The sequence below is a fragment of the Narcine bancroftii genome, chromosome 12, assembly GCF_036971445.1.
Source record: "Narcine bancroftii isolate sNarBan1 chromosome 12, sNarBan1.hap1, whole genome shotgun sequence".
Taxonomy (NCBI): domain Eukaryota; kingdom Metazoa; phylum Chordata; class Chondrichthyes; order Torpediniformes; family Narcinidae; genus Narcine; species Narcine bancroftii.
The window spans coordinates 5,720,163-5,732,171 of record NC_091480.1 but is presented as its reverse complement, the minus strand read 5'-3'; the positions used below and the strand labels follow the sequence as shown (position 1 = coordinate 5,732,171).

Here is a 12,009-nt window from a genome sequence, read left to right as displayed (position 1 = left end):
ATCTTGTAGACCTATTAAGTCTCCTCTCATCCTTCACTCCAAAGAGAAAAGTCCCAGCTCTGCTAACCTTGCTTCATAAGACTTGTTTCCAATCCAGGAAACATTCTGGTAAATCTCTGTCCCCTCTCCACAGCTTCCACAACCTATAATGAGGTGACCAGAACTGAACACAATAGTCCAAGTGTGGTCTCGCCAGAGATTTGTTGAGTTGCAACATGACCTCTCGACTCCTGAACTCAATCCCCCTATTTATGAATCCCAGTATCCCATAGGCCTTCTTAACTATCCTATCAACCTGTGCGGTGACCTTGAGGGATGTATGGATTTGAACCCAAGGTCCCTCTGTTCATCCACATTCTTATGTAACCAACCATTAACCCTGTCCTCCCTTGCATCACCTCACACTTATCTGGATTGAAATCCATTTGCTTCTTCTTTGCCCAACTCTGCATCCCTTTGTAATCTATGACAACCTTCAATTCCATCCAAAGCTCCTTTGTGTCATCTGCAAAGTTACTGACCCATCCTTCCACCTCTTCATCCAGGTCATTTATAAAAATCACAAAGAGCACGGGTCCCAGAACAGATCCCTGGGGCACTCCAGTAGTCACTGACCTCTACGCAGAATACTTTCCTTCCACTACTACTCTCTGCTTTTTTTCTACAAGTCAATTTTTTATCCACATGGCTAAGGATCCACTGATCCTGTGCCTCATGACTTTCTGGATGAGTCTCGGGAACCAAAGTAAATGCCTTACTAAAATCCATGTCGACCACATCTACCACTGACCCTCATCAATTTCTTTCGTTACCTCCTCAAAAAATTCAATTAGACTCATAAGGCACAACCTTCCCCTCACAAAGCCCTGCTGACTGGACTTCTCCAAATGCTCATACATCCTATCCTTAATCTACATTAGTTTGCCCACCACTGACATGAAACTCACTGGTCTATAATTCCCAGGGTTCTCCCCATTACCTTTTAAAACAAGGGAAGTACATTTGCTGTTCTCCAATCCTCCTGCACCTTCCCTGCAGCCATAGAGGACTCAAAGATCATAGCTATTGCCCCAGCCATCTCTTCTCTCACGTCCTACAGCAGCCTGTGGTATATAATGCCTGGCCCCGGGACTTATCAATCTTGATGTTTTTAAAATCCAACACTTCCAGCACACAGGCCTGTTCAATTTTGACCTCACTGTGATCAAGGTCCTTTTCTCTTGTACGTGTTGACCGCAAAGTATTCATTTAGGATGTCTCCAACCTCCTCAGCCTCCAGGCGTGTGTTGCCTCCCTCATCCTTTAGTGACCTCACCTTCATTCTCATCATCCTTCTGTTCTTCACATATACAAGAGCACCTTGGGATTCTCCTTAATTCTACATGCCGAACATTCTCATACCCCCTTCAGGCTCTCCCAAGTCCTTTAACCTCCTTCCTGGCTACCATGTACTTCTGTTTCCTGCTTTCTTCTTCCTCTTGACTTGTCTGACCTGTGTTGTCACCCACAGTTCCCTTTTCCTTGTTCCAGTGGGACAAACCTGTCTTGAACTCTGCATAAGTGACCCTTGGAACATCTATTTCCAATTTATTCTTGCTAGTTCCTGCCTCATCCCTTTATAATTAGCCCTTCTCCAGTTTAAGCACTTTCCCACTTTGTTTTTATCCCTTTCTGTTGCTTGAAGCCAAGGGAGTTGAGATCACCTGACCAGGTTCATTCCCCAGATCCAGTACGGTCTCCTCTCGCCAGCTAGTTCACACTTGACAAATTCATCCTCATCTGTCCCTCTCGCAGTCAGTTGGTGCCAGTCAATATTAGGGAAGTTGAAATCACCTGTAACTACAAAGCTGCACCGTTCCAAAATTTTCCTGCTGATCTGCTCCTTGGTGTCCCGAGGGCTATTTGGGGGCCAATAGACAACTCCCAGCACAGTGAGAGCTCTCTTCCTATTTCTAACTTCCACCCACACCGACTCAGTGGGCACTTCCTCTGCAGCGTCCTCCCTTTCTAAAACTGTGATACTATCTCTGACCAGTAATGCTACTCCTCCACCTTTTCTGCTTCCCATCTTATTCTTTATAAAACTCCGGTACCTACATCAGCCAATCCTGACCTTCCTCCACCCAAGTTTCAGTGATGGCCACAAAATAGTGGTTCCACCTACTGATCCATGCTCTTAAGTTCATCCCCTTTATTTCTAATACTTCTAGCATTGAAATAGACTAATTTCAACCCCTCAGACTAGCTACCTTTATATTGTTCCCTGCCTGTCCTTCCTCACTAACTCAGCACATAGCATCATGCCCTAATCTCTGGCCTCACATTCTGATTCCTATCCCCCTGCCAAACCAGTTTAAACCCTCCCCATATGCTCGAGCAGACCTGCCAGCTAGGATATTGGTCATTTCTCCCCCGCGCCCCCCCCCACACTTCCAGTTCAGGTGCAGCCCATCCTTTTTGTGCAGATCAGACCTTCCCCAGAAGAGATCCAAATGATCCACAAATCTGAGCCCGTCACCAACTCTTCAGCCTCGCCTTCATCTGCCACAACTTCCTGTTCCTCCCCTCTGGTGCATGGCACTGGCAGTAATCCCAAGATTACCACCCTCAAGGTCCTGCTTTTTAACTACTTCCTAACTCCCTACATTTACTCTTCAGGACTTCATCGCTACTCCCATCAATGTCATTAGTCCCCACGTGGACTATGACATTTGACTGCTCCCCCTCCCCCTTCCCCTCCAGGATGCTATGAACACGATTAGAGATGTCCCTGACCCTTGCACAGGAGGCAACATAACATCCTGAAGCCTTGATCTTGTTCACAGAACATCCTATCTGGTCTCCTAACCAATGAATCACCATCACTCAACTCCCCCTTCCCTTCTGAGCCAGGGGCCAGCCTCTGCCAGAGATGTAACCACCTTGACTTGTCCCTGGTAATTGTCCTTCCGCCAACAATATCCTTCCTTAGACCAAATGGGCTTAGGTCTAGAACATGTCCAGAGAATGATGCAGCAGGGATGGGATTCACTGAGGATAGAAAATCCAAGATTAAAAGTGCATTTTTGATCTATTATTTTTAAATGGAAGGTTGAACTCTGCTAAGATCACCGGAGTCTCAGTATCAGCGCTGTCCACCAGTGTAAACACAGCTCTTGGTTCATTATCCATGGCAGAAATTGGGAATGAGCATGTACCAGTTAACAGGGATGAGGCATGAACATTCGGTGTAAAAGTGAACAAAACCATTATCGCTTATCACTCTTCAGCTAAACATCCAGTTCATGTTCTGTAGAAAAGTCAACATCTCTGGGGCAGCAAATGCCACAAAAGCAATCACCCAGTTTCTCTTCTCAATGTCATGGCTATACAGTTTTGATCATATTTTTATACAATTATATACAGATATTTTGAACCGTGAGGTTTCTGGGTTTGGGACCTGAAGCCAGTGACAGGGTTAAGTATTTTTTTCTGAAACAATCAATCCCATTGCAGGAAGTTACAACTTTCCTGTTCATTCAAGTGCAGATGGCATAGTCCCTGACCACGGATGCATACCCACACCAGAGAATGGCAAAAGAGGTGAAAGGATCAGTATCACATTCAAACATGCCAAGCATTAGTTGACTGACTGCCCAGGATAGACTCATCCATTCCTGCAGGCACCAAATTCGCGCGAGTTTGTTCCAATCTGTCGACCAGTTACTAAAGCTGATTGTTCATCTCAGATAAATCCTTGTGTGATGTGCTATGGTTGCAAGGTTCCTGTCAGATGTGGGTGAGATGGGGTAATTTGGTGAAACATCCCACAGAGGATTCTGTGTTAGTCCGCTGTCTTCACCTCAGCGGACAGGCTGATGCTTCAAGCTGTGCAGTGGGTTTGTCTTCTTGGCCCTTATTTCTTCCTGCACCCAGGCTTCCCCCGACACCGACCAGCACCCTGCTTTCGACGCTGCATCACCTCCTTCCTTGCTCTGGCTGTGGTAAAGGTGATACTCTGAGCATCCAGGAAATCCACCAGCTTGCTTTTGGAAACCTTGATGCCATTTTCTTTGAGCTGCTGGTGCAAGTCGGTCAGCTCAAAGGGCTTATACTGCAGGATTTCACTGTAGAGTGACGGGTTCGACTGGATAAACTGTCTTATGGCCTTGGTGGTGTCGGCGTCCCAGACCACAGCCTGGGATGGAGTGATCACATCGTCTTCCTTGTCTGAATCTGTGCTAAAGTCGTCGCCGAATTCACTGGCCGACAGCCTGAGGAACAGAAGATCCAGGCAGGATTTCAGTTACAATCAATGGGGTATGGCAAATTTTTCCCTCGAGCTTTGGACTGATTCACTCACTGCCTGTGCCCTGCACTGGGCCCCAAGGTCTGCATGAACTAATGTGAATTCAGCTTGGGACAGCAGGCCATGGTTTGTGGTGTGAAGCACCTCAGCCATGTAACCAAGCCCAGACGTGTAACGACACTACTCGGTTACAGGGCTGCAGCCTGGTGCTGGGAGTGAGAGGGTTAGGGCAGCCCTTCATCTTCAAGGAGTCTTGGAAACAGACCCTCCAGTCCGTATGGTCCAATCTGACCCAGCCAGTCCCACCCGCCCAAATCTCTCTGAAACTTTCCCATCCTTGTACCTGTCTTAAATGTCACAATTGTTCCTTTTAAATCTTTTTTCCTTTCAGGTTCAATTTATGCCCTGTAGTTATAGATTCTCCTGACCTGGGAGTCAAACCACCTTATCCATTCCTCAGGATTTTGAAAACCTCTAAGCCAACTTCCCCTCCACTCCAGAAAGAAAAATCCCAGCTGAGCCAGCCTCTCCTTGTAATTCAAACTCTCCAGGCCTTAATACTGGGCCTGCCTCCGAATCCCTGATCGTGATGGGAAGAAGTCACACTGAAGTGTTGAGCACGTCCTGGGCTTGTTTCACTGGAATTGTTCAGGACCATTCAGCACATCTGCAGAGTCACACTCCATCGTTCCTGTAGCTCTCCAAATTCTTGTTCTAATCTCCATCCGATTTTCTCCTGAAAGCCCTGACCTTTCTTCCCTTTAGCAAGTTCCAGAGTGAAACTACTCCCAAATGGAAAAACCTGCCCACATTCTACCTCTGCCCAACATTTTAGGTCCCTGTCTCCTATCCTTGAACTATCTGCTCATAGGAACAGCATCCCATCATTAACCCTTTCTGAAGCTGTCGGGACACGTGGACTGGGCCCATGGGAGATGGACAAACTACCTCTGAACCACCCAAGGGTGCAGTCAAAGTATCAGATACTCTAATGGTTAATTACTTATCCAGCAAAACAACCTGCTGGAGGAAGTTAGTGGGTCGAGCAACATCAATGGGAGGACAAGAATGGTCAATGCTGAAGGTCAGACCCTTCACCAGGACAAGAGTGTGGAGAAGGGAGAGCTGGGATCACGAGAGCAAGGTGGGAGGGTTAGGAGATTGGTGGACACATGCATTCCCCCATCAGGAAGGCTTTGGCGGGGGGGGTTATCACATGATGCTGTAAGAAGCACCACGTAACCTACTGACTCCCATGGGATTAACTGAACAAAGTACATGTTGAAAAAAGTTAATTTTATAAAAATTCTTTTAGTTATTCTAAAGAGATTAATAAGAAAAAAACAACAAAGGCGAATGAGAGAAGTTGGGCCGACCTTGTCAATGAGGCAGGCCACTGACGTTAGGTCTCGATCTGGTGGGGAGGAACCTTCCTCCGGAGCCCTCTTCGCGGTGCCTCGTAAAGATGGCACCGGAGGAAAAGTTAAAACTGCATCGTGCAAGTGCGAGAAGTCAGGCATGAACATTGCAAAGAGAAAAAGGAGGCTTTAAAGCTCAGTTTGGCCCCACCATAATCCCCCTGCACTGAGCTATAACCTGCCCACCTGTCCGAATGAAAGGAATCTCCACTGAGTGCCGAGGAGGAGGAACTCTGAGACGAGGACAGCTGGTTCTCCACTTCAGAGGCGATGGCTGACTCAGTGCCGGGTCTGAGCGTGCTTCCAGCCTTGTTAGTTGTGACCTTGAGCTGTCCTTTCAAGGCTGGTTTGTTCCTTCTCATGGCTGCGGATGATGAGCGCTGTTTCAGCCCATTCGTCCCTGACAGATGAGCCTTGGACAGGTTTACTGTGCTCTTTGGTTTCTGTCCACACGGCTGTGAAGACAACCTTTGCTGCTCAGTGGGGCCAGGGTTCGGCTGAACTGCCCGATGTGTGTAGTTGTAAATCTCTTTCAATTTCAGAATCATTTTTCGTTTTGGCAGAGGTCGAACGCCAAACCTGGAACAAAGAGAACATCAGGAAGGTTTCCTGCTCCAGATTTAGCCAGGGCAACTTGTCTGATGAGCAAGTGAACAAATCCTCTACAGCTGATATAGAACATATGGATTGAAGGGATCCCACATCAACACCTTTCATACAGCCCATCGGAAACAGGGACATGAGGGAAAGCAGATGTTGGAATCTGTAGCAAATACCCAGGATCAGGCACCATTTGTGGAGGCAGAGGGATGGTGGGTGCAACAGGTTGAGACCCTGCAGCAGGACAGAGATTGTGGCGGGTAGAGAGCCACAGGAAGAGGGCAGGAGCTGGCAGGGAATAGGTGGAACAGTTCATCTTCAAATGTTAACACTGGAACCTGGAGCACAAAACAACTGCTGGAGGAACTCAGTGGGTCAAGCAGCATTGAGAGTGTGTGAGAGAGAGAGAAAATGTCAATGTTTTGGGTCAGGACTGAGAAAGGATTGGCAGGGCAGGCAGGATGAAGGAGCAGAGGGATGCCTCCAATTGCCTCTGCACTGAGTGGTCCCCTGGACTCGGACCACTCATGTTAACTATTTAATTCAGAATTATTTGAATTTAAATGCAATGGTGGGATGAGGTGTCCCATGCCCTAACCATGAAGCTACCTTAACCCATCCATCAAAAAGCCTGTTAACTCCACCTTTCTGTCTTTACCCAAGAAGCATCTCTGCCCTTTACCACTGACTGTGGGAGTAGGGCCCGCAGTCTCCCTGCATCGCCAGTAAGTCACCCGCGCAGAATGTAAATGAGTAAATCTCCATTCAGCCCCCACCCTGCCTTCCACTTACTTGCCCAGCTCTCTCTTCAGGCAGGGGGTGGCCATAGTGGAGTAAGGAGGCTCTGGGGTGAGAGGTGCCGAGGGGAGTTGACCACTCCTTCCACTGACAGGCACTGAAAGCAGACGGAAACCAGTGAAATCAGGGAACAAGGACCTGCACCTTGCAACCGGTCTGAGGTGATGGTGACTTCCCCCCCACCCTCCTCCAGCTCACAGCTTGTGTCACACTTCCTGCTATCCAGTGTTTATAACATCAGTACAAACTGTGACCAGAAATCTCTAAAGGGATACTAATCCCAAAACACTTTCAATGCCTTTTAGGCCATGAAGTTCAGAGATTTCAACTTCTAAACCCAAATGCCCACCTTTAGCTACACTGATGAGTTGACAGTTTGTCAGCTACATAAGTACCATGTCAGATGTACTGAAATCTTTGCTGCAGCCACACGGGTACATAAAATACATCTAAATTAAATTACTATACAAAAGGAAAAATATATAAATGTTGGTGCAGGAATACAGCAGTAACTGCAGCTCCAGTAGTGCCATGTCCAACACCGCAGCACTGCTGCTGGTGTAGTCCCTTGGGGAGCAGTCACAACGCTTCTGCAAGGTCCAACAGGTTTAAACGGCCCGTAAATGGAGCGGACGGTGGTTTTATTTAAAATCCTGCATCTCGGGTCTGCGCCAAGATGGTGGCGCCTGGGATCGGGATCAGCCACAAGGGATTGCAAACTCAAGGGAAGGGGAGAACTAGAAAATGGGGAGAACAACCCTCGTTTGAAAGGCAGAGATGACCCATGGGACAGTGATCACAGCTGTGAGAGGCTCTGCAGCTGAAGAAAACACAGGGAGTGGGCTGTTAGCAACTCAAAGCGAGGCAAGGCACCCACCTGGGCTCTGGGCTGCTGGAGACTGCAGTCAAGGGACTCTCACCAGACTGTGAACTATTAGAGACTGGCTGAAGGGGTGCCAGGTATTGAAACTGGGATGCGACAGGATGCCAGAGGTTGGGATCTGGAGCTCAGGCTGCTGATGGTTTGGACTGGACTTTGTGTGGCTGCTGGAGTGCTTCTATCTCTCTGTCTTCGAGGTATTTCAGGCAATTTCTGTCAATGGTGAATCTATCTGCCTTAGGGCAGACTAAACCAAGTTTCATGTAATATTGCACTATTTTTTATTACATGACAATAATTGAACCATGAAGAATAAATGTTGCAATAGTTCAGCCAGATCTTTGCTAGAGCTGGAGGGTGTGTTGTGATTAGGGTCGTACGGGGAGGATCTGTGGGGAAAAGCAGAGGAAGGGATGTGTGACCCCCACACTCACCTGGAGAATTATGCCGAGTGACATGGTGGCCAGAATCAGGCAGCTTCTGAGAAGGCCCACCCAGGACTTGGGGAAGATCATCCTCCTCTTCCCACAGTATGGAATCCAGCCTACTAGGAAGGGTAATGTCTCCTTCTCCGCCACTGCCATCTCCTGTGCCTGGGAAGGACACTCTGGGCTCTGCCCTCCCTGGAAGAGGGGTGCTGTTTTTACTCTCTCCCCTCGTGATGGGCTCCACTCGAGTAGTTGCCCTGCAAGGAAAAGCATCTGCAGTGCCTGGAACATCATCCTGGAGGCAAGGGCTCTCCTCAGCAGACCACAACTCATGGTCAAAGGGCAACGGGGGCTCATCTTCAAACTGCTCAGCGCGAGAGGATGGCATCTCCTCCTCGGTGTCTAGGATCTCCACCATAGACGTGTCTGTTGTCTCCTTCCTGTCTGACATAGAGTTCTCCAGCGGGGCGGAAGTGTCCTCACTCTCTAATTCAACACAGTCAGAATTCCGTGTAAGAGGGAAAGGGGTCAAAGGTGATGAATCGCTAAGCAACCGAATGACAGAATTCCCCTCTGCAGAACAATCCAAATCACTGTCCAGGTTTATATGCTGGGTTTGCTTCTCCTGCGTGTGATGAGCCCCTGCCTCCTGCCCCATACCACCAGCCCTTAATGTGCCAACCTCCTGCTTGACTGCTTCCTCAAACAGCCTGCCCATTTTGGCAGTTTGGTTGTGTGTCAGACTGGGGCAGCAGGACGTCTCTGGGGAGGAAGGGGTGGCTGGGACCGCCAACGGGTTCTCCACATTCAGGTCCTGGTAGTTCGGCTCACTGTCACTGCTCAGCCGGAGAGTCAGCTCGCTCTCATTGTTCACGTGCTGGCTTCCGTGGTCACACTCCTTCGCGATGCTCAGCAGCTTTGGATCAAGTGTTAAGCCCTTGGGTTGAATTCCAGACACTCTGGACCTTCCCTGTGGAATGGTGGAGACAGAGTGTACATCAAGTTTACCAGCAGCACTTATGGCAGCCTCAGGGCCGGAGCACAAAGGCTCCGATCGCGGACAGGGTCTGGTCACCTCCTTTTCAATCTTTCCCGTTTCCTCCTCAGAATCTGTGACCACCAGAATATCATTGGACTTGTTCTCCAATGGACTGGAGTTAATGCTGATGGGCGACACCAATGCGCACTGCTGTACCTTATGGGTGTTTCCCAGAGATGTTGGGCCTGCGAGGTCACAAGGAGTGCCAGGCATGTCACACTGTTCCTCAGTCTTGTGGGGCTGCCCATTGAAAATAGGCATAAAGGTACTGGATGTGTCAGGGTGCATGGGTCTGGGGGGAGTGGCTGGGTCTGAGCTCTGGGGGTGCAGTGTGGATTTCTCTTCAGTATCCAGTGGTGATACCCCGACCACGGGTAGATCTGACCAAACCAGGCACGCTGAGGGGCTAGCAGCCTTGCACAGGGGGGAGTTTCTGTCCATGCTGCTGTGGGCAGGTGAAATGCACCCCATAAATGATTGGTTTGTGATGGAGACATTGCTCGTGCTCATTTCCCCATGGTTCACACCGCACTGCAGTTCCACCGAAACATCAGTCCCTGAAAAGAGGCAATCGCTAGTGTTGGGGCTCATGTCAGTTTCAAGGCTGCAGTCAAGAGACTCTTTCAGCTGAAAAACTTGGATCTTGTTGGACATTTCCAGGGGTTTCAAAGAGTGCTGCAATTCAGACACCGCTTTGTTTTTGGTCAGCAGAGAGTCAGAGTGTTTGACTGCCTTGCTCCCAATCCTCGATCCCTCCACACTCTGCTTGTTTCCTCCAGAGACATCCATTTCTCCCTCAGTTTCCCCACAGCCGCTTTCCCGCTTCTGTATATTCATAAGGGAGCTTCTCTTCATTGGTCTCTGGGTTGCAGCAAACTGATAAATCTCGTCTAGCTCCTCGTCACCCACTCCCTCGTCTGCTTCGTCACCCTCTGGAGGCGGAGATTCCAAGGCCAGCTCTTCAACTTCATCCATCCACATGGACCTCAGAAGATCCTGCAGGTTCCCATACTCTTCTCCTTGCATTGCAGGTGTGGGACCACTCTCGGAGTCTGCCCCATCAGGCCCGGCCTCCACTGAGTAGGCCCTGCAGATCTCTTCCAGCTCGCTCATCACAAATCTGATCAACACAGAGGGAGGTGTCACAGAACATTCCACAGGTGGAGCTTCTTCTGCCATTCTGTGAGCTGTGACCTACCCCCATGCATTCCCTCAAACTTCTGATACTCTTCCAAATAGAACATTCCAGCACAGTACAGGCCCTTTGGCTCACGATGTTGTGCCGATCTATATAAACCTACTCAACAATCTAAACCAGCCAATCACAACCTTTTTCCAGCTATGGGCCCTTAGGTCTCTGCTCAGTTTAAGGGACTCCTTCCCTGTGAACCAGTCAAGTTCAGTTGGTTTCTTCCATACTTCTCTCCTACTGACTACATAAAAAAATTTGATTTCAGTTCATGCCCCCCCCCCTTGAATGTGCTCTGGCCCCCCCCCCACTTGAATGTGCTCTGGCCCCCCCCCACTTGAATGTGCTCTGGCCCCCCCCCACTTGAATGTGCTCTGGCCCCCCCCCCACTTGAATGTGCTCCGGCCCCCCCCCATTTGAATGTGCTCTGCCCCCCACCACTTGAATGTGCTCTGGCCCCCCCCCCCCACTTGAATGTGCTCTGGCCCCCCCCCACTTGAATGTGCTCTGGCCCCCCCCCACTTGAATGTGCTCTGGCCCCCCCCCTTGAATGTGCTCTGCCCCCCCCCCACTTGAATGTGCTCTGGCCCCCCCCCACTTGAATGTGCTCTGGCCCCCCCCACTTGAATGTGCTCTGGCCCCCCCACTTGAATGTGCTCTGGCCCCCCCCAACTTGAATGTGCTCTGCCCCCCCCCACTTGAATGTGCTCTGGCCCCCCCCACTTGAATGCGCTCTGGCCCCCCCCCCCACTTGAATGCGCTCTGGCCCCCCCCCCACTTGAATGTGCTCTGGCCCCCCCCACTTGAATGTGCTCTGGCCCCCCCCCCCTTGAATGTGCTCTGGCCCCCTTTGAGAATGGCTGATCTAATCCTTCCCTACCTCACATCTACTTTTCTCGCGTCCATGTGCCTGTTTGAGTGTTTTTAAATGTCTCCACCACCACCCTTGGCGAGGCATTCCAGGCACCCACCACTCTGTAAAAACCTTCCCCTGACGTCTTCCCTAAATCTCCTTCCACTCACTTTAAACGGACGTCCTCTGGTATTTGCTGTTGTTGCCCTGGGAAAAAGGTCCTGCATATTTCCGCCCCCCGCCCCCATCTATCTCATAGACCTCTTTAGTCACCTCTCCTCTTCCTCACCTCAAAGAGAAAAGCCCAAACTCTGCTAACCTTGCCTCACAAGACCTTCTCCAATCCAGACAACATCCTGGTAAATCCTCACCCTCTCCAAAACTTCCACATCTTTCCTGGAACGAGGCCACCAGAATTGAACACAATATTCCAAGAGTGGTCTAACAAGAGTTTTATACAGCTACAATATTACCCACAACAAATGAAGCCCAGCATCTCTTAAGCCTTCTTAACTA

General features: G+C 49.5%; 1 protein-coding gene across 3 annotated transcripts in view; it reads right to left on the bottom strand.

Annotated features, from left to right (window-relative positions):
• Window positions 1-3,051: 3,051 nt before the first annotated feature.
• The window catches only part of slx4 (SLX4 structure-specific endonuclease subunit homolog (S. cerevisiae)), a 47,064-nt gene continuing 38,106 nt past the window's right edge, over window positions 3,052-12,009 (bottom strand). For all 3 annotated transcript variants that reach the window (XM_069905967.1, XM_069905968.1, XM_069905969.1), the window contains 4 exons: window positions 8,419-10,571; window positions 7,099-7,201; window positions 5,893-6,285; window positions 3,052-4,253 (listed from right to left, as the gene is read on the bottom strand). In XM_069905967.1, the coding sequence (XP_069762068.1) occupies window positions 3,896-4,253; window positions 5,893-6,285; window positions 7,099-7,201; window positions 8,419-10,571 (3,007 nt within the window). In that variant the 3' untranslated portion in view covers window positions 3,052-3,895. The remainder of the gene's footprint in view (window positions 4,254-5,892; window positions 6,286-7,098; window positions 7,202-8,418; window positions 10,572-12,009) is intronic.